The sequence below is a fragment of the Pan paniscus genome, chromosome 3, assembly GCF_029289425.2.
Source record: "Pan paniscus chromosome 3, NHGRI_mPanPan1-v2.0_pri, whole genome shotgun sequence".
Classification (NCBI taxonomy): Eukaryota; Metazoa; Chordata; class Mammalia; order Primates; family Hominidae; genus Pan; species Pan paniscus.
This window is the reverse complement of record NC_073252.2, coordinates 149,018,828-149,044,966: the sequence shown is the minus strand read 5'-3', so window position 1 is coordinate 149,044,966 and position 26,139 is coordinate 149,018,828. Positions and strand designations below refer to the sequence as shown.

At 40.3% G+C, this 26,139-nt stretch overlaps 1 protein-coding gene across 13 annotated transcripts in view; it reads left to right on the top strand.

Annotated features, from left to right (window-relative positions):
* The window catches only part of SH3D19 (SH3 domain containing 19), a 232,464-nt gene that overhangs the window by 192,455 nt on the left and 13,870 nt on the right, over positions 1-26,139 (top strand). For 7 of the 13 annotated variants that reach the window (XM_055111910.2, XM_055111913.2, XM_034959244.4 and 4 more), the window contains 8 exons: positions 1,093-1,205; positions 10,678-10,739; positions 12,061-12,325; positions 15,956-16,024; positions 16,195-16,335; positions 20,392-20,464; positions 22,352-22,482; positions 25,054-25,112. In XM_055111910.2, the coding sequence (XP_054967885.2) occupies positions 1,093-1,205; positions 10,678-10,739; positions 12,061-12,325; positions 15,956-16,024; positions 16,195-16,335; positions 20,392-20,464; positions 22,352-22,482; positions 25,054-25,112 (913 nt within the window). The remainder of the gene's footprint in view (positions 1-1,092; positions 1,206-10,677; positions 10,740-12,060; positions 12,326-15,955; positions 16,025-16,194; positions 16,336-20,391; positions 20,465-22,351; positions 22,483-25,053; positions 25,113-26,139) is intronic. The other 6 variants (XM_034959247.4, XM_057302182.2, XM_057302181.2 and 3 more) reach the window with 1 other exon arrangement.

Sequence of the window (26,139 nt, the reverse complement as noted above, 5' to 3'; positions counted from 1 at the left end):
GAGGGCAATTATGTTCATTAATCAGAAGCTACTGAATTAGAAAACACATTGGGCAGGTGCAGTGGCTTACGCCTGTAATCCCAGCACTTTGGGAGTCTGAGGCGGGCGGATCACGAGGTCAGGAGATCGAGACCATCCTGGCTAACACGGTGAAACCCCGTCTCTACTAAAAATACAAAAAAATTAGCCAGGCGTGGTGGCGGGCGCCTGTAGTCCCAGCTACTCGGGAAGCTGAGGCAGGAGAATGGCGTGAACTCAGGAGGCGGAGCTTACAGTGAGCCGAGATTGCACCACTGCACTGCAGCCTGGGTGACAGAGCGAGACTCCATCTCAAAAAAAAAAAAAAAAAAAAAGAAAGAAAGAAAACACATTGAATTATTTTTGGATGAGGGAGTGTTGGATACACCACCTATTAAGAAGCAGCATGCCTTATCAAAATGAACATGGACTTTTAGGTTCAAAACAATGGATCTGACAATTACTAGCAATAAGACCTTGGGTAGTGCATTTATTTTCTTCTTAGCTTCAGTTTCTTCATCTGTAAAACAGGTAGGGTATTATCTAGTGTAGCACTGTGCGATAGAACTTTCTACAAAGATAGAAATGTTCTTTAACTGTGCTGGTAGCCACTAGTCACAGTGGCTAGTATTTGAAATGTGGCTAGTGCAACTGAGGAACTGAAATTTTAATTTAATTTAATTTTAATTAATTAAGATTTAAGACTAAATCATCAGATGTAGCTACTAGCTAGTGGACTGGACAAATCTAGCACATAGATCTTGGTTGGAGAAATGTAGGTAAATATAGAGCCTAACTTAATTCCTGGCACATAAAAGGTTCTCAACAATGCTGGCTGCTGTTGTAATTGTTTAGTATTATTTTCACTCTCTATAAAAACATATAGTAAAATTAACTGATGTTGACTAACACATCAATTTTCTGAAGTTTGCTGGGAGCTCTTTCTCATTTCCTTAACTATTTGTGTGTATCTTTTATGATAGCCATTTTTCTAATAAACTAAGCAGCAATCATTTCATTCTTTGGAATCCCAAAAACTAGAAATTATTGATGAATTACTGCTACTTTTTCCAGGTTTACATGAGGATCCACAAAGTCCACCTCCTCTCCCTGCTGAAAAACCTATTGGAAACACTTTCAGTACAGTATCTGGAAAGCTCAGTAATGTTGAGAGAACTAGAAACTTGGTAAGTGGTCATTATAGATTGTACTAGATTGAAGACGTAGCTATGCATTAATTTTGAATAGTCAGCTGATATCTAAATTATTTTATTACTGGTCAGATTAAAAACAAGAACCCTCTATTAGAGACCAGTTTCTAAGCCCCATGTACTTATATAATATAGTGTTCAATATGTTAAAAGTCCCTATAGAGAGATTAGGCCAATTCATTGTACTTCACTATAAAATAATTTGTATACCAACTTAATGGCATTGTCTTTTAAATGAAACTAATAATGAGAAGGTTATTAAAATGTCTAAAAACCTTTAATATTCAGGGAAATAACTTTATTCAAGTTGTTGGTTTTTATTTAAAATACCCAATTAGTGACCAAAATTTAAGATAATTAACATAAGAATTTTTAAATCTGAAATTTAAGAAAAATGTATTTTTTTAATTTAAAAAATAGTGTTTTACTGTGCATTTGTTAAGATGGAGGTCAAAGAGATTTTTTAAAGTACATATATATATTTTTCATTTCAACTTCAATATCCTCAATACTTTTTTTTTTTTTTTTTTTTTTTTTTGGTCTTCCAACTTTTGTGGTTTCTTGGGGAAACAGACATACAACAAGTAATTAGAGAAGTGGTTTAAGAAAAAGAATAAAGGTGGCTGGACACGATGGCTCACACCTGTAATCCCAGCACTTTGGGAGGCCAAGGCGGGTGGATTACCTGAGGTCAGGAGTTCGAGACCAGCCTGGTTAACATGGTGAAACCTCGTTTCTACTAAAAATACAAAAATTAGCCGGACGTGGTGTCGTGTGCCTGTAATCCCAGCTACTCCGGAGGCTGAAGCAGGAGAATCGCTTGAACCCGGGAGGCAGAGGTTGCAGTGAGCCAAGATCACGCCACTGCACTCCAGCCTGGCGACAGAGTGAGACTCCGTCTCAAAAAATAAATAAATAAATAAATAAATAATAAAGACTTTCAGAGGACTTTATGGGAAATCCATGACAAAGCTCCTGATTATTTCCTCTGTTTTAAATTTAAATAATAATTGTACATATTCTTGAGGTACATAGTGATGTTTCAGTACATATACTATATAGGGATCAGATCAGGGTAGTAAGCACATCTGTCATCTGAAACATTTTTCACCACTTCTGTTTGGAATGTTCAATATCTTCCTTCCAGCTATTTGAAGCTATATATTATTGTTAACTATAGTCATCCTGCAGTGGTATAGAACACTAGAATTTATTCCTCCTGTCTAGCTCTAATTTTGTATTATTTAACAAAGCTCCCTATCTCTCCCTTCTTTCTACCCTTCCCAGCCTCTAGTATCCTCCGTTCTACTTTTTATTTCTATGAGATCAACTTATTTTTAGCTTCCATGTATGAATGAGAAGATGCAGTGTTTAACTTTCTGTTCCTGGCTTATTTCACTTAACATAATATCCTCCAGTTCCATTTATGTTGTCACAAATGACAGGATTCCATTCTTTTTTATGGCTGTATAGTATTCCATGGTGTATACATGCCACATTTTCTGTATCCATTTATCTGTTGTTGGACACCTAGGTTGATTCCGTATCTTGGCTACTGTGAGTAGTGCTGCAGTAAACATAGATGTGCAGATGTCTCTTCAATGTAATTTCCTTTCCTTTGAATAAATTCCCAGTAGTGGGCTTGCTGGATCATATGGTAGTTCTATTTGTAGTTTTTTGAGGAGCTTCCATCCTGTTCTCTACAGTGATTGTACTAGGTTACATCCCCACTAACAGTGTATAAGAGTTCACCCTTCTCTGCATTCTTGCCAGCATTTGTTTTTTTTTTTTTATCTTTTAGGTAATAGCCATCCCAACTGGGGTGAGATGATACCTCATTGCCGTTTTGATGTGAATTTCCCTGATGATTAGTGAGGTTGAGCATTTTTTAATGTATTTGTTGGCCATTTGTGTGTCTTCTTTTGAGAAATACCCAGATCATTTGCTGTTTTTTTTTTTTTTTCTTTTTTTGAGATAGGGTCTTACTCTGTCTCCTGGGCTGGAGTGCAGTTGTGTGATCACAGCTCACTGCAGCCTTGACCTCCTGGGCTCAGGTGATCCTCCCACCTCAGCCTCCTGAGTAGCTGGAACTATAGGCGCATGCCACCACACTCAGCTAATTTTTTGTATTTTTTGTAGAGACAGGTTTTGCCACATTGCCCAGGCTGTTCTTGAACTCCTGGATTCAAGCAGTTGTCTGGCCTCCGCCTCCCAAAGTTTATTTGCCCATTTTAAAATCAGATTGTTTGGATTTTTTGCTGTTAACGATGTTTGAGTTTCTTTTGTATTCTGGATACTAATCCCCTATCAGATGAGTAGTTTGCAAATATTTCCTGCCATTCTGTAGGTTGTCTTTTCACTCTGTTGATTGTTTCCTTTACTGTGCAAAAGATTTTTGGTTGATATAAGCCCATTTGTTTATTTTTACTTTTGTTGCCTGTGCTTTTGAGGTCTTATTCATAAAATCTTTTTTAAGACCAATGTCCTGAGGTGTTTTCCCTGCTTTCTTCTAGTAGTTTTATTGTTTCAGATCTTAGATTTAGGTCTTCGAGTTGAGTCTTATAAAGAGTGAGTGGGAGGGTTTAGTTTCATTTGTCTGCATGTGGATATCTAGTTTTCCCCAGCGCCATTTATTGAAGAGACTGTGCTTTCCCCAATGACTGTTCTTGGCACTTTTGTCAAAAATCAGTTGGCTGTAGATATGTGGATTAATTTTTGGATTCTCTATTCTGTTCCACTGGCCTGTGTGTCTGTTATTATGCTAGGTCCATGCTGTTTTTGCTACTACATCTTTGTGTAGTGTATTTTAAAGTTGGTAGGTGATACCTCCACCTTTGTTCTTTTGGCTCAGGATTGTTTTGACTATTCAGGGCCTTTTGCGGTTCCGTACAAGTTTTAGGATTTTTTTTTCTTTGTTTGTAAAGAATGTCATTTGTATTTTGATAGGGATTGCATTGAATCTGTAGATTTCTTTGGGTAATATTCTCATTTTAACAATATTAATTCTTCTAAGCCATGAATATAGAATGTCTGTTTGTATCCTTTGTATCTTCTTCCATTTTTCCATCGGTATTTTGTAGTTTTCCTTGTAGAGGTCTTTCACTTCCTCAGTTAAATTTATTACAAGGTATTTCTTTTTGTAGCTATCGTAAATGGGATTGCCTTCTCAATTTCTTTTTTTAGCTAGTTCTTTGTCATGTATAGAAATGTTACTGATATTTGTATATTAATTTTGTATCCTGCAACTTTACTGAATTCATTTATCAATTCTAAGAGGGTTTTTTTGGTAGAGTCTTTAGGTTTTTCTAGATATGAGATCACACTCTTTTTTTGAGACGGAGTCTCGCTCTGTCACCCAGGTTGGAGTGCAGTGGCGCGATTTCGGCTCACTGCAACCTCTACCTCCTGGGTTCAAGCAGTTCTCCTGCCTCAGCCTCCCAAGTAGCTGGGACTACAGGTGCGCACCACCATGCCTAGCTAATTTTTTTTGTATTTTTAGTAGAGACAGGGTTTTATCATGTTGGCCAGGCTGGTCTTGAACTCCTGACCTCAAATGGTCCATCCGCCTCGGCCTCTCAGAGTGCCAGGATTACAGGCATGAGCAACCACGCCAGACCCCAATCGTTTTTTTTAAATGTCCATATGGCATATGATCTTTAAGGCTTGTTTTAAGAGAAATTAACTTTTAAGTCTTTGAACCAAATTTTCAGTTCAAATTTCATCATGATTTTACATTGTGCATTAACTATGCTTATTATACAGGCAAGCCCACCTAATCATCTGGAGAAGAAAAATTTCTTTGAAGGAGACATTAAATTAAATTAGCCAATATCAAGTTAATGAGATTTTCCTGAAGAGTGAATTAAAATTTAGTGATCACTTGTGATTTTCAAAGTAGCTGGTAATAAACTTTTATTAAATCTGGGCCAAGAAAGCCCAAAAGAGGATAGTAGGGTTCCTACCATACTAACGTTAAACTGGAAAATCCCAAATTCCCTTGGAGGAAAAGTTGCTTGAGAAGGTTGGCTTCTACTCTGAAATGGTTATAAAAAGGAGTGAGAGGGTGATGAGTAAGTAAAACATCATTTGTTAATGTCCATTATATGTAATGTCCATCATATGTAATGGACTTTGTAAACTATAAAGCTTTATTGAAATAGTATTGGGGTGCACTGTGGCTCACACCTGTAATCCCAGCACTTTGGGAGGCCAAGGCGGGCAAATCGCTTGAGATCAGGAGTTTGAGATCAGTCTGGCCAACATGGTGAAACCTCATCTGTGCTAAAAATAGAAAAATTAGCCAGGCATGGTGATACGCGCCTGTAATCCCATCTACTTGGGAGGCTGAGGCAGGAGAATCGCTTGAACTCAGGAAGTGGAGGTTGCAGTGAGCCAAGATTGTACCACTGCACTCTAGCCTGGGCAACAGAGCAAGACTCGTCTCCAGAAGAAAAAAAGAAATAGTTAGTATTATACAAAAATGAGCCAGGTGTGGTGGCACACACCTGTAGTCCCAGCTGCTCAGGAGGCTGAGGCACGAGAATTGCTTGAACCCGGGAGGCAGAGGTTGCAGTTAGCTGAGATCGCACCACTGCACTCCAGCTTGGGCAACAGAGCAAGCCTCTGTCTCAAAAAAAAAGAAAAGAGGCCGGGTGTGGTGGCTCACACCTGTAATCCAGCACTTTGGGAGGCCAAGGCGGGTGGATCACTTGAGGTGAGGAGTTCAAGACCAGCCTGGCCAACATGGTGAAACCCCATCTCTACTAAAAATACAAAAATTAGCCAGGTGTGGGCCGGGCGCAATGGCTCAAGCCTGTAATCCCAGCACTTTGGGAAGCCGAGGCGGGCGGATCGCCTGAGGTCGGGAGTTCAAGACCAGCCTGACCAACATGGAGAAACCCCATCTCTACTAAAAATCCAAAAAATTAGCTGGGTGTGGTGGTGCATGCCTGTAATCTCAGCTACTCGGGAGGCTGAGGCAGGAGAATCGCTTGAACCTGGGAAGCGGAGGTTGTGGTGAGCCAAGATCACGCCATTGCACTCCAGCCTGGGCAACAAGAATGAAACTCCATCTCACACACACACACAAAAAAATCAGCCGGGTGTGGTGTCATGCACCTATAATCCCAGCTACTTGGGAGGCTGAGGCAGGAGAATTGCATAAACCCAGGAGGAAGAGGTTGCAGTGAGCCGAGATCGCGCCACTGCACTCCAGCCTGTGCGACAGAGTGAGACTCCATCTCAGAAAAAAAGAAAAGAAAAGAAATAGTTAGTATTATTATGTTTAGTGCTAAGCAGTCCGGAAGCAACTTCCACATTTTAGAAAAACAAAAAAAAAGGAAGTTATAATAAATTAAACCATCTGGAGAGATACCATATTCATAATTGTGTTTGTTCCTCACATGACAACATGAGGAAAATCCTGTCCTGCACTGTTTATAAAGGGAGTCAGAACATTCAGTACTGTACTATAATAAATGCATACCATAATAAACACGCTGAATCTGAAGGAAGAAGAGATGAAGAATCAGACTACAAGTTAAATGATTTGCCTGAAGTCACGCATATAGATTTCTGGGACCTGAAAGTCAATCTGTGCCTAAGAAATCCTTTTTTTTAAAAAAAAAATTACAATTACTGAATGAATTTTGAAACAGAGGCCATAAAGACTTAAAGGTGTGGGCCAGGCACAGTGGCTCATGCCTGTATTCACAGCACTTTGGGAGGCTGAGGCAGGTGGATCACCTGAGGTCAGGAGTTCAAGACCAGCCTGACCAACATGGTGAAACCCCCATCTCTACTAAAAATACAAAATTAGCCAGGTGTGGTGGAGCACACCTGTAATCCTAGCTACTTGGGAGGCTGACGCAGGAGAATCGCTTGAACCCAGAGGTGGAGGTTGCAGTGAGCCGAGATCGCGCCACTGTACTCCAGCCTGGACAACAAAGCGAGACCCTGTCTCTAAAAAATAAAAAAGGAAGTAGTGCTAATTCTTGGAGAAAAAAGATAAGAAACATATGGAGGCCACTCAGTAATTCCAGCAGACAAGAGTGTGGTCTTGGGAGAAATACCTGTTTTTTAAAAAAAATATAGCGGCTGGGCGTGGTGGTTCATGCCTGTAATCCCAGTACTTTGGGAGGCCGAGGTGGATGGATCATGAGGTCAGGAGTTTGAGACCAGCCTGACCAAAATGGTGAAACCCCATCTCTACTAAAAATACAAAAATTAGCTGGGTGTGGTGGCACATGCCTGTAATCCCAGCTACTCAAGAGGCTGAGGCAAGAGAATTGCTTGAACCGAGGAGGTGGAGGTTGCAGTGAGCCAAGATCGTGCCACTACACTCTAGCTTGGGTGACAGAACAAGACTATGTCTCAAATATATATATATGTACATATATATGTAGCAAAAGGCTAGGCACAGTGACTCACCTCTGTAATCCCAGCACTTTGGGAGTCCGAGGCAGGTGGATCAGTTGAGGTCAGGAGTTCCAGAACAGCATGGCCAACATGGTGAAACCCCGTCTCTACTAAAAATACAAAAATTAGCCAGGCATGGTGGCGCGTGCCTGTAATCCCAGCTACTCGGCAGGCTGAGGTGGGAGAATTGCTTTGACCCGGGAGGCGGAGGTTTGGTGAGCTGAGAGCATGCCACTGCACTCCAGCCTGGGCAACAGAGTGAGACTCCATCTCAGAAAAAAAAAAAAAGAGAGAGAGAGAGAGAATAGCAAAAAACTGGGGAATTATTTTTAAATTGGAGTATTATTCCAGTGCAGATGAACAAAAAGATGGAATCTGCAGAGACAATACAAGCAGGAAAACCAACTTCACCAGAAACTAAAATGCTTGTCCAAACACATTAAAAGCCAGAGTTCAGGGATATCAGAGCTAGAGAAAAACTGTCAAAAAGCAAATGCAGAGAGCCTTGAGGTTATGTGTGGAATACCCACGAGGAGGAAGTCCCTAATTGGTTATCTTGCAAAGACTCAGCAGAACCTGGGCATAAACCCAGACTTGAGCAAACACTAAGACAATGGCTCCTGCAAGAACTGTCTCCTCTCAATATTTGGAGTATGTCAGATACAGCAGTGCCTTTCAGAATGTGCCTAACATCCCTAAAGAATTTGAATGTGCCACTCTTTTTTTCTGATTTAAAATTTTCTTACTGTTGCAAATTAAGAAATTAAAAAGATGTTTAAGATTTCCCATAAAAATACCACCCCCCGGGAAAAACTATAGCTAATATTTGGTACAAAATTAGGGTCATATGCTGTGCATTTATTACAGTACATCATCTGTATCTTTCCATGTCAAATTTATATATCTATTTTTTAAATTTTCTTTATCAAGATATCTAACAATTACAGTTTTGAGAAAAGCAATTAAAATTTCTTCCTATCTGCTAGAGTTTGTTTTAATTTTAAAGGTAGCCAAAGAAATAAATGCATTTTTCAAGCATCATGGCAATATTTGTCAGGAAAAATATAGGCAGCAGTGTAATTATAAGGCATGGATTATATTCTGGAATATTGCAGGGTTTATGAGCTGGTTACTTGCTTCACTACATTAACTGAACTCATTAGTGAAACCAAGTTTTAAGGGCAAGCTTAATTTGTTTTTTAAAATGGGATTTTATAATATTGAAACATGTTTAAATGATCACAGTTATTGGCAATTAATCATTTGGTATTTAAGGAAAAGGTTATAAATATTCAGTATAACTTAAAAATCATAAAAGTGAGTTTTGGCTCATTTATAAGGAGGAGAAAAACAGTCTGAAGTAGCCCAAAGATTCCCAAGCTTTAATTAAACATCTTTTACAAAAAAAAAAAGCAATGTAATTTAAAGGGTCAGCATTTTTTTTCTTATGAAGTTTTGGGGAAATATTATTTCCTGAGTGTGTTGGGGACTTAGAAAGTAGGAAAAGTGGAAAACAAAAAAACACAGAATTAGAAGAATTTAGTGAGGGACTGGGTGTGGTGGCTCACGCGTGTAATCCCAGCACTTTGGGGGGCCAAGGCGGGTGGATCACTTGAGGTCAGGAGTTTGAGACCATCCTGGCCAACATGGTGAAACCTCATCTCTACTAAAAATACGACAATTAGCCAGGTGGGGTGGCACACGCCTGTAGTCTTAGCCACTCGGGAAGCTGAGGCAGGAGAATCACTTGAACCTGGGAGGCAGAGGTTGCATTGAGCTGAGATTGCATCATTGCACTCCAGCTCAACAGAAGATCTCAACAGAAGATCTGAAAATATTCTCCACTTATTACCTTCATTTCCCAATCCTTGGGCTATAACATGTTCAGAAAACCTGTTTAAATGGAACAGTTTGACCCTTCCCCTACGGAAATCTTCCTATTAATCTCCACACTTCCAGTTTCTCTCATCTACCATTAGGATAAAACATTCCAACTGTGCCTGTCTTTTATTGTTCACATTATTCTCCTTTACTCTTTTCCTCTTTTCTACAAAACTCTTTTTTAGCCCATCCAGCCCCTTTGCTAGAGTGGTACAAGCACACTGCTTTCTTGGACCTTAACTATTTCTCCTTACATGCCTTCCTCTCAGACCATCCTGCAAGTTTCTTTTACATTCCCACCTCCTTCTAGTTCAAAACCCACTGCAAATTGTTTAAACCAAACAGTGATGAGATAAGATCTGCCTATTCAAAGCAAAACCAACTAATAACCATCCCTCTTACTATGTGTTTAAACTTAGGAGTAATATGTTTCTTATGTGTGATCACGGAATGAATAAAGAGCATATATATATATATATATATATATATATATATATATATATATATATTTTTTTTTTTTTTTTTTTGAGACGGAGTCTCGCTCTGTTGCCCAGGCTAGAGTGCAGTGGCACGATCTCGGCTCACTGCAACCTCTGCCTCCTGGGTTCACGCCATTCTCCTGCCTCAGCCTCCCAAGTAGCTGGAACTACAGGTACCCGCCACCATGCCCGGCTAATTTTTTGTATTTTTAGTAGAGATGGGGTTTCACTGTGTTAGCCAGGATGGTCTCGATCTCCTGACCTCGTGATCCTCCCGCCTCAGCTTCCCAAAGTGCTGGGATTACAGGCGTGAGTCACCGCACCCGGCCAAGAACACACATTTTTAAATTCTCTTCAGGGCCTGCTTAAATTTTCCCTCAATATCTCATGAATCCACCGAGTGCATGACCATGCAGTGCAGTTGCTCAGGCTGTGGTCCACAACAGGAGACTGGTTTCTTCCTGTCAGTGTTTTCACTTGTTATTAGGACATGAATAATTTAGGCAGAAATAGGTTAATATTGTTTAAGGCTGAAAACTCTTTTAAGCTACTTTCTATAATTCAACTGCATTTCTACTTGTAGATACAGCCAAAAGGTTGCCTAGTATTTCTCTTGACAAGCTCTTGTTTCAGATTAACCTTAACTAAAAAGCATTCTCTGCTACTTGCAGGAATCCAACCACCCAGGTCAAACAGGAGGTTTTGTGCGAGGACCCCCAAGGTTGCCACCGAGGTAAGTAAATGTGGGAAAAGTTAGAGAAAAATTAATGACTCAGAGACCCAACTCTTGTTTACCACCAAGATTGAGTGTTGTTGGCCTTGAATCTTTTTTTCGAGATAAAATAATCTCACCAATTCACGCAGGCCCCTAATCCACTGTCTGCTTCTAACGGTAGGTTGTGGGAATCTCTGCTCCCTTTTTAACACAGTTCAACTCATAGAGCATTTATTTCCTCAAATAAATGAACAAGACTCATTTCTGAACTTAAAACAGCTCCACTTCTAGAATATACATATACATGCACACAAACACCCTCCTGGTTAAGAGACTGGTTTTTGGCATTTCCGAAGGAGACTGGCTTTGTGAGCTCAGAGGTGACTGCCTTCTGGGTTCCAGAGCTATTCAAATAAAGGGCTGTAATGCTATCAGAAGACATTATTACTATGTTGAAATTTATTTATTTATTTATTTTTTGAGACGGAGTCTCGCTCTGTCACCAGGCTGGAGTACAGTGGCGCGATCTCAGCTCACTGCAACCTCCGCCTCCCGGGTTCAAGCGATTCTCCTGCCTCAGCCTCCCAAGTAGTTGGGACTACAGGCATGAGCCACCATGCCCAGCTAATTTTTGTATTTTTAGTAGAGATGGGGGTTCACCATGTTGGCCAGGATGTTCTCGATCTCATGACCTCATGATCCGTCCACCTGGGCCTCCCAAAGTGCTGGGATTACATGCGTGAGCCACCACTCCCGGCCGAAAATTATTTCTATCGTAGGGATTAAGGAAAGGCTTTCAAAGTAATAGTTGTCCTATCCTTTCAGAACTAGCTTTCTTTGTGTTAATCTAAATTAGACTTTTAATAGTAACACCTATAACATGAATGTTAGGGGATTTTGATGTTCCTTTTCTAATCATGTACAAGACCCCAGCACACATACATCGTTATCTTATTATAAGCTTTTCATCTCAGACTTTGGTAGAAAGTACTTAGTTTCCAGAAATAGTCATGATGTGTTTAAGAGCAAATGGGACCTTAGAGAGCCCATGATAGTAAATGCTTGTTTGTCTTGAACTAATGAATCTCTAGCGCAAGATAAGAGGAAACTGGAACATCATGGCATTTCCTCTAATAATGTAATGTTTAATGCAGCAGTCGTTTGCTCAAAAATAGCATACCCTGCATGTTTCAGTAAACTGTGTTCCACTAGCAGAAAGCTGTGTCTCTGTGTGTGTGTGTGTGTGTGTGTGTGTGTGTGTGTGTGTGAGAGAGACAGGACAGGACAGAATTTAATACTGATCAAAACACTGACTCATGGCTACTACATTGACTTTCAGACCTGTGAATGGAAAAACCATTCCAACTCAACAGCTTCCAACCAAGGTGCCCCCTGAGAGACCACCTCCCCCAAAGCTTTCTGCAACCAGAAGATCTAATAAGAAACTGCCTTTTAATCGATCCTCTTCTGACATGGATCTTCAGAAAAAACAAAGTAACTTGGCAACTGGACTCTCAAAAGCCAAGAGTCAAGTTTTTAAAAATCGAGATCCGGTGCTACCCCCTCGTCCCAAACCAGGACACCCCCTCTACAGTAAATACATGGTAAATTTAGCTTTTAAAAATGTTTGTGGTCAAGAGGTGTGCCCTAAAGTATATATACGATTCATCATTCCTTAGAAAAAGATGATGGAACAAATGTGGAATTGTCCCTTGACGCCAAGAGTGCTTTAGATGAGTAGGCCATAATAAATTCTAGGTCTTGGTTGGGCACAGTGGCTCACACCTATAATCCCAGCACTTCGGGAAGCTGAGGCTGGTGGATCAGCTTGAGGCCAAAAGTTTGAGACCAGCTGGCCAATGTGGTGAAACTCTGTCTCTACTAAAATTACAAAAAATTACCCAGGCGTGATGGCACAATCCTGTAATCCTGGCTACTCAGGAGGCTGAGGCGTGAGAATTGCTTGAGCCTGGGAGGCAGAGGTTGCAGGAGCCAAGATTGCACCACTGCACTCCAGCCTGGGCAACAGAGCAAGACTGTCTCAAAGCAAACAAACAAAACACCTAGGTCTTTAAAGCAGGGTTTCATTATTAGGAGAAATGTAGGGAAAGAGGAGAGAAAGCAGGGCAGGCCAGGCTTGTAACTTGCTGCCTGGCTGGACCAAACAGAAATTCTGAAAAACCTGACCCAGTGGGTTATACTAATGGGAGTAACTCTGACAGATACTATAGTTTATATCTTTTGTTTTTCCTTTCATTTAAGAGATGGAGTGTCACTCTATCACCCAGACTCGAGTGCAGTGATGCAATCATAGTGCACTGCTGCAATCATAGTGTACTGCAGTCTCGACCTCCTGAGCTCAGGGATCCTCCTGCTTCACACTTCTGAGTAGCTGGGGCTATGGGAACATGCCTCCACTCCTGGCTTATAGTTTATATCTTGATATAGTTTATATCTAATAACTCCTTTTCCCCTTGAGTAAATTTTAAAATGAAGTAGAAAGTTCTTACTAAGATGGATGGTTTTTCCCTCATTTTCCCCTTTTGTAAGCCCAATAATTATTGTGGTCCATTTAATAGTTACCAGTTAGAAGTTTTCATCAATAGTTGAGATATTGATTTTGTTCTCTTTTAATGTTTTTCTCATCAAATGACCTAAACCTTTGCCTGCATTTCCCACAGTTAAAAAACAGAGTTGCTGGGTGGTGGCTCATGCCTGTAATCCCAGCACTTTGGGAGGCTGAGGCGGGTGGATCACTTGAGATTGGGAGTTTGAGACCAGCCTAGCCAACGTGGTGAAACCTCTGTCTCTACTAAAAATACAAAAATTAGCTGGGCGTGTTGGCACATGCCTGTAATCCCAGCTACTCCAGAGGCTGAGGCAGGAGAATTGCTTGAACCCGGGAGGCAGAGGTTGCAGTGAGCCGAGATTGTGCCACTGCACTCCAGCCTGGGCAACAATGAGACTCCATCTCAAAAAAACAAAACAACAACAACAACAAAAACAGTTGATGTGTTCTCTACTTTGATCAGGTTAACCTGAAAAATGTAAAACAAATAAAAATGATAAGGAGGCCAGGTGCAGTGGCTCACACCTGTAATCCCAGCACTTTGGGAAGCCAACTGCTTGAACCCAGGAGATGGAGGTTTCAGTGAGCCAAGAGCATGCCACTGCACTCCAGCCTGGGTGACAGAATGAGACTCTTTATTAAAAAAAATTAAAAATAAAAATGATCAGGAGAGCAGGACTGCTTACTCTTTTTAACAATTGAACGACAGAGTAGCTTGTAACAAGAACAGCAATTAATAATTCTATGTTGTGTTACATTTTCATCATTGAGCCAGGAATTATTTTTTCTTTAAGCTGTTCAGGGTTTTTCAAAAATCCTCTTTAGAGAAGGGTAAAGACAAATAAGAAGGAGGCAGTATATTCATATATATTAATATTCACTTAAACTGATAAAACTTTAATTTCTAAAACCCAGGGGTGTTCTTTGGGATAGATTACTTAATTAATAAATAACAGTAGTTGATGTATGTTGAGTACTAATTATGAGCCAGGCGCTGTTTGAAGCACTTTATGTATGTATTAAATAACTCATTTATTCCTCACACCAACCTTGTGAGGTAGATATTATTATCCTCCTTTAACAAGTGAGGAAAATAAGAAACAGAGACATAAAGTAACATGCCCAGGGTTGCAAATCCAGTTAATGGTGGAGCAAGATTTGAGAACAGGTCAGCTGGCTCTGACACCTGCTCCTAACCATTATGCCAATCGTAGCCTCTACTTGATTTGGCCATTCTGTTAAGAGCCCTTTCTCAAGGGGAACCAGATTTCACATTTGGTTCTTGTCACACACGTCTGTGTGAAGAGACCACCAAACAGGCTTTGTGAGAGCAACAAGGCTGTTTATTTCACCTGGGTGCAGGCGGGCTCAGTCCAAAAAAGGAGTCAGCAAAGGGAGACAGGAGTGGGGCAGTTTTAAAGGATTTGGGTAGTTAGTGGAAAATTGCAGTTAAAGGGGGTTGTTCTCTTGCGGGCAGGGGCGGGGGTCACAAGGTGCAGAGTAGGGAGATCAGGAGACTCATTGTCCCGGGGAGGAACATAACAAGGTCGATTGATTAGTTGGGGTGGGGCAAGAACAAATCACAATGGTGGAATGTCATCTTTTGTGGTTCTTCAGCTGCTTCAGGCCATCCAGATGTATATGTGCAGGTCACAATGGCTTAGCTTGGGCTCAGAGGCCTGACAGTTCTTAGCATAGTCGTATAATGTCAATAAAGCATTTTTTAAAACTCAATACATTCAAAATGATGGTATATATAGAGCTGTATGTCTCACTACAAAATAATTCTTCAAATCTTTCATTTATTGCATGCCTATAGTACCATTAAATTGCTAGCCAGGAATCTGGGTACATTGGAAGCCCTAGGAATCTGACAAAGATGTTGGGAAATGGCACCACCAAGCCAGCTGTACAGGGCCACATCCTTGCACTGTGGATCTTTGCTCCTGGGTGACCCAAGGCCCAGGCAGCCTTCTTCCCATGTTGGATGTGAGCTTGTGTGATTGCATTTCCTGGGTATGCCTTTTATATAGTACAGACCCTCTGATGTGCACTCATCAGCTAAAATTTTCCAAAGCAGGGAACAGAGCCCCCTGGACAAGGTCCAGTACAGATGTAAAAACCATTCTAAGATCAGACAGAGCTGAGTGGACCAGGAAGTGGCTGGGATCAGGCCATGAAATGGATTTAAGTAGACACTTGGTATCAGAGAGACTCTAGGAGAAGAGCTTCAAGGTCTATGGAAACAGGCAGGCAGTACACGGAGGGCTGCAATCACTGATCAGCCTTCAGAGGCCACCATTTTAAGAACCCTGAATTAAAGAACTGGCTGTGAGGTCAAGTGCTGGGTGTTTCTCCTTCAAACCCCCAGGGGACTTGGCGGATCTTGTCCTGTAGAACGGAACTTCCTGGTTATGGTCATTAAGGGAATGTTAGGCCATGTTTAGCTCTTGTGGTTCTATGGGCCTAACTCCAACTCCCAAGAGCCTCTTAACATCCATGAGAAATGGCAGGCTCCATTGATCTAGAGCGCGATGAAGCCAGGTGAGTTTAGCTGCTGGAGAAGGTGCACTTTAGGCACACACATGCCAAATTCCTAAATGATCAGCAACTTAAGAGGAGGTTATTTGATTGTGAATAAGCCTTTTATTGGTTTATGTTTAAGCTGTCTGTGCCTCATGGAATTGCCAATGAAGATATTGTCTCGCAAAACCCCGGAGAACTCTCTTGTAAGGTAAAGTAGAACTCTTTCCTTACTGGTTAATGTAAAAAAAAAAATTACTGGCCTCTGTTACTACCATTACACATTACTAAATGCTTTAGGCTCCAAAGATTAAAATGTGAAAAAGTAATAATGTTTTATTAAATAATAATTGCTTCAGAGAGTGGTATTGTACCTTGCAGCGTGGGGATGTACTTGTGATGCTGAAGCAGACGGAAAATAATTACCTGGAGTGCCAAAAGGGAGAAGACACTGGCAGAGTTCACCTGTCTCAAATGAAGATTATCACTCCACTTGATGAACATCTTAGAAGCAGACCAAACGTAAGGAATTAATATTGTTACAGCCCTCATATCACACATAGCAGCACATTTCATGGAACTATTAATTATATCTCATCTTCAGGTTTTTGTTAGCACATTTATTTTAACCAGAGTAAAAATTACAGTAGCATTTATTCTACTTTTAGAATAAATTACTACTAAGAGACTTGCCACTGCCATACTAATCACTTCGATACAGAGTGACTACCCTGTGTTTTGTTTTCTTCACTGCACTCCAGCCTGGGCCATAGAGCGAGACTCTGTCTTGGAAAAAAAAAACAAATAAAAAAATAAAGTAAATATGAAAAATAATAGTGATCAAGTAAAATACTTGGTTTGCCGTTTATCCTAGTTTTCATAATCTTTTCCCATTTTTTCTTCTTAGAAGGCAGTTTATATTTTGAAGTTTGCTAAGAAACTAAAAAATTGTATTTGGAGAGCAGAGGAGATATGTGTTAAGGTAGCTTCTGCTGGCATATGAAAATCCTTACTTTAGCTCCCATGGGGCAAGTTCTCCACTGACTCATTTTCTCTGTTTTGGTACGGCATTATCCATCTGTCATAGCTGTCCTTCCTCTTTCAGAACACACTTATGGCAACAGTGGAAGTTATACTGCCAAAAAGCTTTCCTTTGTGAAAAATAGAAGCTAAAAAAAATTAGAATTTTTTTTTTTTTTTTTTGAGATAAGGTCTCACTCTGTTGCCCAGGCTGAAGTGCAGTGCTGTGATCACTACAGCCTTGACCTTCCCGGCTCAAGCAATCCTCCCACCTCAGCCTCCTGAGTAGCTAGGACTACAGGCGTGCACCACCATGCCTGGCAATTTTTAAAATTTTTTGTAGAGACAGGGTCTCACTATGTTGCCAGGGCTGGTCTGAAACTCCTGGGCTAAGCCATCTGCCTGCATGGGCCTCCCAAAGTGTTCAGATTACAGGTATGGGTCACCATGCCCAGCCAAAAGTTAGTCTTTTATAACAGTGCAAAGTTCTTTCCACCTTAAATACCACCTTCTCATCTTTTACTATAGACTTGCAGAGAGTTGGCCTCTGATGGGCAGCTGTTGGTGATAATGAAATGAATCCTCCTTTATGCTTCTGGGTTCATGGCTATTGTTACATTTTTTTTTAAATAAAACTTACCTATTTGAAAGCCTAGTTTTAAGGTAAATATCTCTACGAATGTGTTGTACTTTGCCCTAACTTGGCAAACAGAAAATATTGAATGAACATGACCAGTTGTGGTTGAATCAGACAGATCATGGGAAAAGTGGAAGGTTGTTGCCTGGTACATGGTTGAGACCCCAGACCTGGGTTTCAGGGAAGTGGAATTTGGTTCCCCTTCCACCTTCTTCGGTGGTTATTTAACTTCTCTAAACTTTATTTTTTTAATGTGTGAGACAACTGCCCACAGAGTTGTCTTCAGAGTTGACAGATTATATGATTTTATTTGTGTAAAAGTCCAGAATAGATAAATCCATAGAGACAGAAAGTAGACTACTGGTTGCCTGGGGCTGAGGGGAGGGTAACTGGGGAGTGACACCTAATTAGTAGGAGGTTTCTTTGGGGAGTGATAAAAGTGTTCTGCACTTGGGTTATGGTGATGGTTGGATAATTCTATGAATATACTACAGCCATGTTCACTTTCAGTAGGTAAATTTTATTGTATGTGGGTTATATCTCAAAGATGTTTAACAAATTCATTGAGCTAATGCATATAAGGTATTTAACACAGTGAGTAGCACATAGTGAATGAGCAGTAAATATTAGCTATTCTTAATATTACAAAACCATTTGCATTAGCAGTTATAGTCATATTAGAAAGACCTTTGCATTATGTTATATTTACCTGCCAGATACCTACCCCAGTGGTATGGTCTGAATTGTATGGACCACTTGTTGGCAACCCTGTCTAGCCTGTTCCTCTTGCCCTTCACCTGCTAGGCTGGGTTGATGAGCAGCATTGCCAGTGATATCCATACACTGAAGGCAGAGAAGGGAAAATGTGTGACTGGGAGGCACAAATTATCCCCTCCCTCCAAGGATTGGTTTATGTTTAGGCCTCTGGTCCATTTGGAGATTTCATGTTTGTGTTTGGTGTGTGGTAGGTCTCTGACATCATTTTTTCCAAAAGGATAGGCATCTAGCCTAATAACACTTATTGAATAGTAATTCCTTTTTCTCCACAGATGTAAATCAGAAAAAAATGAAAATCACACATGCACATATATAACACATTATATAAATAATAATTAATTTGTTTAACTTTTTTTGGAGAGAGTCACTCAGTCATCCAAGTCAGAGTATAGTGGCACAATCATAGCTCACTGCAGCCTCGAGTTCCTGGGCTCAAGAGATCCTCACACCTCTGCATCCCTAATAGCTGGGACCGCAGGGGTGTATCACCATGCCTGGCTAATTTTTTATTTTTTTGTAGATATGGCATTTCTTATGTTGTCCGTGCTGAATAATTATGAAAAGCCACTCCAGGCTGGGCACGGTGGCTCACGCCTGTAATCCCAGCACTTTGGGAGGCCAAGATGGGTAGATCACCTGAGCCCAGGAGTTTGAGACCAGCCTGGGCGACGTGGCGAGACCCCATCTCTACAAAAAATGCAAAAATTAGCCAGGCATGGTAGTGCTTGTCTGTAGTCCCAGCTACTTTGGGGACTGAAGTGGGAGGATAACTTAACCCCTGGAGGTCAAGGCTGCAGTGAGCTGTGATTGTGCCACTACACCACAGCCTAGGTGACAGAGCAAGACCCTGTGTCAAAGAAAAAAAAGCCATGTCAGACCTAAAATATCTCAGAATTCATGAAATTTCCATATTGTTCATTTATTTAGAGAAAAGCATTAAGCAGTCCATGAAAAAATGTTAGGGTCTTCTTAGTAAGCTAATATAGTAAGCTACATTAGCCATTAGAGTCTTAAGTTATATTTCAGTTTACCTAACTTGAGAGAATGAAAATTTTGTTTCTGCAGGTGCATGTTGGTTGAAAGAGCAGCTGAGATTTAGAAAAGATCTCAGCAAAGGTGCTGCAGGGTTGAAATGGAGAAAGTGGACCATCATTCACAGTGCACTGCAATCAGCCTGGTGCATCATGGCCAGGGGAAGGGCAGAGGTATAGATGTGTCAGGACATCTCTAAGGGGACAAGAGTTATTAGAGGAGGTGAAGAGACAAGAAAGGGCACAAAAATCTGCCTTTATTTATTTCACAGGCTTGCCAGTGTTGAAGAGTGTTAAGTTATAACTCCAAATAATATCCTTCAGTGGGATTTGATGATGATGAGGATAAGCCTGTCTCTTGATATAAAGAAACTAAGAATAACAATTGCTAGTCAATAAGAAGAGGTCACTCTTCAGCTTTGCCTTATCCTCTGGCCAATCTCGGCATTTGGCTAGATGGATAGAGAATGTTAGATTCTTTTTGCTAATTAGAACTACTGTTGAATAAACCATTCAGATTAAATACAAAATGCAGACCAGGCATGGGAGGTAGCATTGCTTTCAAATTAGAAAAAGCACTTAGTTAAGTGGTAATAAATGAAATGGATTTTACTTTTTGTGAATTATACTTCTGTTGAAAGTCATTAGCTCCTTTCATTACAAAAGGCAAGAGCATAAATCATAGAACTTTCTTCTTTTCCCATCCTAATAAAGACACGACTTTTAAGACTCTGTCTTGATCACAGTTTTAAGGAAAAAGCTATCCTTGAAAGGGAAAGAGGTCAAAAACCACTACTTTGGGGTAGAATAGATACTGTTTCAAAATAAATAAACAGTTCCCTTTTGTTTTACTCTCTCAGCTTAAAAAAGCAAAAAGAAAACATACTGGGGGATATTTTAATTGAGATTTTCATCCTCCCTTGGCAGGGACACATTCTTCTTCAACTTGATAATAATTCCTTTGTTTGGCTCAACTGTGTGGTTTGCATCATGTACTCATAATGTAATTGTGTCAAGAGGACTCTAATGAGAAAAAAAAATTGGTCTCAGAGTGAATAATAAATCCACCATCTATCCTGCACACTTCATTCACAGCCCTTTTCTCCCCCTAAGGATCCAAGCCACGCTCAGAAGCCTGTTGACAGTGGTGCTCCTCATGCTGTCGTTCTTCATGATTTCCCAGCAGGTAAGGATGTAAATAATGCAGTGGGAGAAACACAGGATCCAGGAGTAAGTCTTTTTCCCTGCCGGGGGTTAGCCTCTCAAGGACATCCTTCTTCATTTTTCTGTGCCTATAGAGTCCTAGACTGGAGAGGTCATCTTATCCAGGACTCCACTTCAAGAAGGGTTGATTGTACCAGCCATTCCAGAAAGCTTAGTTGTATACCCTTGCCTTTGAAGCTCCCTGAGAAAGAGAAAGAGAGAGACAGAGAGACTTTCCCTTACAAATGAACATTGCAAATTGCCTACCAGTCACAAACTTTTTAACTCTTTCAAAATAGTGGGTACTAGGCCGGGCGCAGTGGCTCACTCCTGTAATCCCAGCACTTTGGGAGGCCGAGGCAGGCGGATCACGAGGTCAGGAGATCGAGACCATCCTGGCTAACATGGTGAAACCCCGTCTCTACTAAAAATACGAAAAATTAGCCGGGCGTAGTGGCGGGCGCCTGTAGTCCAGCTATTCGGGAGCTGAGGCAGGAGAATGGTGTGAACCCGGGAGGCTGAGGTTGCAGTGAGCTGAGATCGCGCCACTGCACTCCGGCCCGAGGGACAGAGCGAGACTCTGTCTCAAAAAAGAAAAAAAAAAAAATAGTGGGTACTAATTAACAATTGTAATATGGCTGGGCACAGTGGCTTACACCTGTAATCCCAGCACTTTGTGAGGCCGAGGCGGATGGATCACCTGAGGTCAAGAGTCCAGACCAGTCTGACCAACATGTTGAAACCCCGTCTCTATAAATACAAAAAAGTAGCCGGGCGTGGTGACGCATGCCTGTAATCCCAGCTACTTGGGAGGCTGAGTCAGGAGAATCGCTTGAACCTGGGAGGCAGAGGTTGCAGTGAGCTAAGATTGTGCCGTTGCACCCTGGGCAACAAGAGCAAAACCCCGTCTCAAAAAACAACAACAACAACAAAATTGTAATAAAGTTAATCCTAACTTAATAACTGAAGTTCTTTTGTCTTCAAAGTTGTCTCAGCTGCTTACTTACCTATGAGATCAAAGTAATTTTTGTGTGTGTGTGTGTGTGAGACAAGATCTTGCTCTGTCGCCTAGGCTTGAGTGTAGTGGTGCAATCACTATAACCTTGAACTCCTGGACTCAAGTGATCCCCCTCCCTCAGCTTCCCCAGTAGCTAGGACTACAGGGGTGCCACTACACCTGGCTAATATTTTTTTTTCCTAGGGACATGGTCTCGCTATGTTGCCCAGGCTGGTCTTGAACTCCTGGCCTCAAGTGATCCTCCCACCTTAGCTTCTTAAAGTGCTGAGATAACAGGCATGAGCCACCCATGCCCACCCACAATATAAGTACTTTTGTAATAATTTTTAAAATACCCTTCATATCCAAGGCTACAAATAAACTCCTGATTTACTTACAATCTCTTTTTATCCACTTGATAGGCTGATTTTTGTTTTGGTATGGGTAAACTTATTTACTAAAGAGTTGTAGTACTCCCTTAGTTAATATTTGAAATTAAAATGATTTTTAAGCATAATTGAGAAGAATAATATTATACCATGTCTATAAACTTTTTTCATTGTTCAGTGTGTATTCAGCATGGCTTTATATTGGCACAGTAGGAAACATTTGCTAACACAATAGTGTTTTTTTCAACCATTTCCCATCAATCAAAGCATGGTAAATATGTCTAATTTGGTCCTTAAAAAGGGAGCTCATAACAATGTCCAAAAAAAGAATAGCATTTTTTAAGTCAATTTGATTAGTATAATCTGTTCTCAGAATCAGTGGAACATAACTGCCTCAGTGGACACAACTAAATGCTACTTTGTGCTTTTATCAAATCTGCAACCAGGATAATTCATCATACATAACTATAATTTTATATTACAGAGCAAGTTGATGATTTGAACCTCACTTCTGGAGAAATTGTTTATCTTCTGGAGAAGATAGATACAGATTGGTACAGAGGGAACTGTAGAAACCAGATTGGCATATTTCCTGCCAACTATGTCAAAGTGATTGTAAGTGGGTTGTGTTTGTTTTAATTTGGTCATATACTCAGTGGGTTCTATGTGACTTGTAGGTTGGAAAAAATAACTATAAACCCAGATTCTAGTTCTCTCTTTTTCATTGATTCATTTGGCATTTGGAAAATTCAAAAATAAAGATTTGGTCAACTAGGTGATGGTTAATTATTATATTATGGAGTGTTAGAACTTAATGCCTAAATGCTGTCTGAAATCCTAAAGTGAAAGACCACCACAGGTCAACTGGTGAATCAGCTGTTCTTGGAGAGTTGTTCAGCACTTAAGGATATATGGTAATTCTTTGAGACATTTAGTGAACATGAATTGAGTGATACTAGCTTATCCTGTAGAGATGTTCTCTGAGGTTATGGTACCACTTCTTTTCTTTGGAGTACATTTTGGTTTGAGTTTCTTTCATCTTTTCCATTCTTATTTATCTCCATCTTTAAAAAAAACTTATTTGGGAATACAGAAGTATTTTTATTGGAGATAGTGGTTCATTAATGGTTGTACCCACAAAATAATTTCTAATCTGATTAGGAAAATTATATTAAAGCACCAGAATTTTTATACCCTCACGGCCTAACTTGTGAAAGCATTCCTGTGTGTGAGAGCTGTGTGTAAGCCCAGATGGCTGTGTGAAACATGGGGATAAAATCAGACTGCCCTCACACATTTGTACCAATTGGAATAGGATGACTCGGTCCCTGATATAACTTACTGATACTGTGAAATATCAATAAATCTAGCTTAACAGCATTAACAGCTTATTTGGAAGGAAAAAGTAAATAAATTCCATTACATCAGAATATTAGAAAACAAGACTAACAGAAAATCTGAATTCTTCAAATAGAAATGAATTTGAGTCTCTTGGATTATGAAGAGTAGGCATTAAACATTGTCCAGTGTATCTATGCCTTGATTCTTTGGAGAAATTCAACCACATTCTGTAAATTAATATTAAGAATAATGTTTGTTTTAGCACTCTTCCTCATTTTTCTTCTGCCCAATGTAGCAGTACTTTAAAAAGCACAATTACCACACTGAAATCAATCACACAGAATCTGCCACATTATTGGTATAAGTGTTATTTCTAAGCCCACAAGTTTAAAAAATTGTTTTAAAACTTCAAACCTTTAAAATTCATCAAGAAGGCACTGATTTAATATAAACCTCAAGCTTTAAGTAGTTTTAAATTGCATGCATTATAGCCAAATATTTTATTGCAACCCAGCCCTCCTCTTCTGAGCCTTGTAAATGAGATATTATATTAAGTGCTTGGCTGGGCACAGTGGCTCATGCCTGTAATCCCAACACTTTGGGAGGCTGAGGCGGTAGGTAGGATCACTTGAGCTCAGGAGTTCAAGACCAGCCTGGGCAACATAGTGAGACCCTGTACCCACAAAAAATTGAAAAATTAACTTGGCATGGTGTCACGCGTGTGTAGTCCCAGCTACTTGGGAGGCTGAAGTGGGAGGATGGTGTGAGCATGGGAGGGCAAGGCTGCAGTGAGCCATGACCACGCCATTGCACTCCAGCCTGGGCAACAGAGTGAGACCCTGTCTCAAAAAATAAATAAATAAAATAAGACAAAGTGTTGCCACTTAGTTTGCTAAATACAGATTCCTTTCTTCCCTATTCATGTTGAAGGGGGAAAATATTTCAGTTATAAATGTGAAGAGAATCCACAAGTTGTTTTTGTTTTGTTTTGTTTTTGAGACAGTCTCACTGTTGTCACCCGGGCCGGACTAGTCTCGAAATCCTGATCCTCCCAGAGTGCTGGGATTACAGGCGTGAGCCACTGTGCCCAGCCCGAGAATCCAAAGTTTTATTGAAATGTTTTATCTTGGGGTCAGAGAAGTATTGCAGGATTCTACCAACACTTGGAGTAGGTGTGGCAGGGCTAATGCCTGATTTCTATGTTAAGTCCTTCTCAGCTGCAGTTTTCAACCTGGAAAATATGGGATAGAGCTGGCAGGGTGCGGCAGCTCACACCTATAATACCAGCACTTTGGGAGGCTAAGGCAGGCAGATTGCTTGAGTCCAAGAGTTCAAGACCAGCCCAGGCAACAATGGTGAAACCCTGTCTCTACTAAAAATACAAAAATTTGCCGGGTGTGGTGGTGCACACCGGTAGTCCCAGCTACTTGTGGGGGCTAAAGCAAGAGGATCACTTGAGGCTGGGAGGTCGAGGCTGCAGTGAGTTCTGATTGTGCCGCTGCACTCCAGCCTGGGTGACAGAGTAAGACCCTGTCTCAAAAAAAAAAAAAAAAAAAATGGGATAGAGAAAATTCAGTCAGAATTAGAGTGATATTAATGTGGTTATTCGAGTAAATAAGAGAATTGATTGGCTACTCAAGGAAGGCTACTTCACAAGTTACACTTTTTTTTTAATCCAAATTCAGGATTTGTTTTACATTTAGCACCTGTAGTTCCTCTTAATCAGATTAACACCTAGCTAAACCGATCGATTTCAGTCATGTACTTTCTAATTACTTAACCTTAAATTTATCTTATGAAAATCTCAAAAATATATAATTGTTGCCTTGATTTTATCTTTGCTAGATTGATATCCCAGAAGGAGGAGATGGGAAAAGAGAATGCATTTCATCTCATTGTGTTAAGTAAGTTCTATTTGTGTTCTTTTACACAAAATACAAAGGAGATAACCATCTATATCATGAAGAATTATCAAGCTTAAAACACTCCAAGGCCAGGCATGGTGGCGCAGACCCATATCCCAGTACTTTGGGAGGCTGAGGTGGGAGGATTGCTTGATGCCAGGAGTTCAAGACTAACCTGGGCCACATAGCAAGAACCCATCTCTATTATTTATTTATTCTTTATTTTAAAAGAAAACACTTCACATGGTGATAATTCACATTCTCATTGTGTCTTTTTAATTACAAAGAAAACTTGTTTAAAAGGTGACAATGGATTAAAATTCTGATGAAAATACATCATGAACCTGCTGATAGAAGCTTACCTAAGCAACTCTCCAACATCAGTGCAGGACATAAAGAAAGCAGCAAAGACAGTCTATGCCAATGCTTCCTGCAGCCTGGTCTCAGCATGAGCAGAGATAGTTTCATCATTTACTGCATTTTATTTTGGCCATCTAGTGTTCACCCAGTTTTTAGAAGGTTCAAGCATTTTTGTCATGAGAAATAATTAAATCCTATAGAAATATGAATCCTACAATAACTGCTAGACATTTTGTATGTTTTTGTTTTTAAGAGGAACTAGAAGAAAGTGAAGGAAGAGTTAAGTTGAAGGGGTTTTCCTTTATCTCTGAGGACGTTTCCCTGAATTTAAATACCCTTTTATGTGTCATTGTAACTCCTTTGTGATTTAAAGCACTGCCACAATGCAACTTTATATTCTAGTTAAATGAGCAAATTAATAGAATTCATTACCTGCTGAAGACTGTAAACCTGTCTATGAATAGGTCAGACATAAGCAGATGCTCCCAGAGGACTTTAGAAAACAAATGCAAAGGTTATCACAAATAAGAAAACTTCTGATCCACAATAGTTGAATTCTATTTCAGATTCAGTTTTTCTCTATTTTTAAGCAGCATATACTGTGTCTCAGCAGGTTGGATTTGAAGTGGGCTTTTACAGTCATTGACCCATTGATCTGACTTAAATC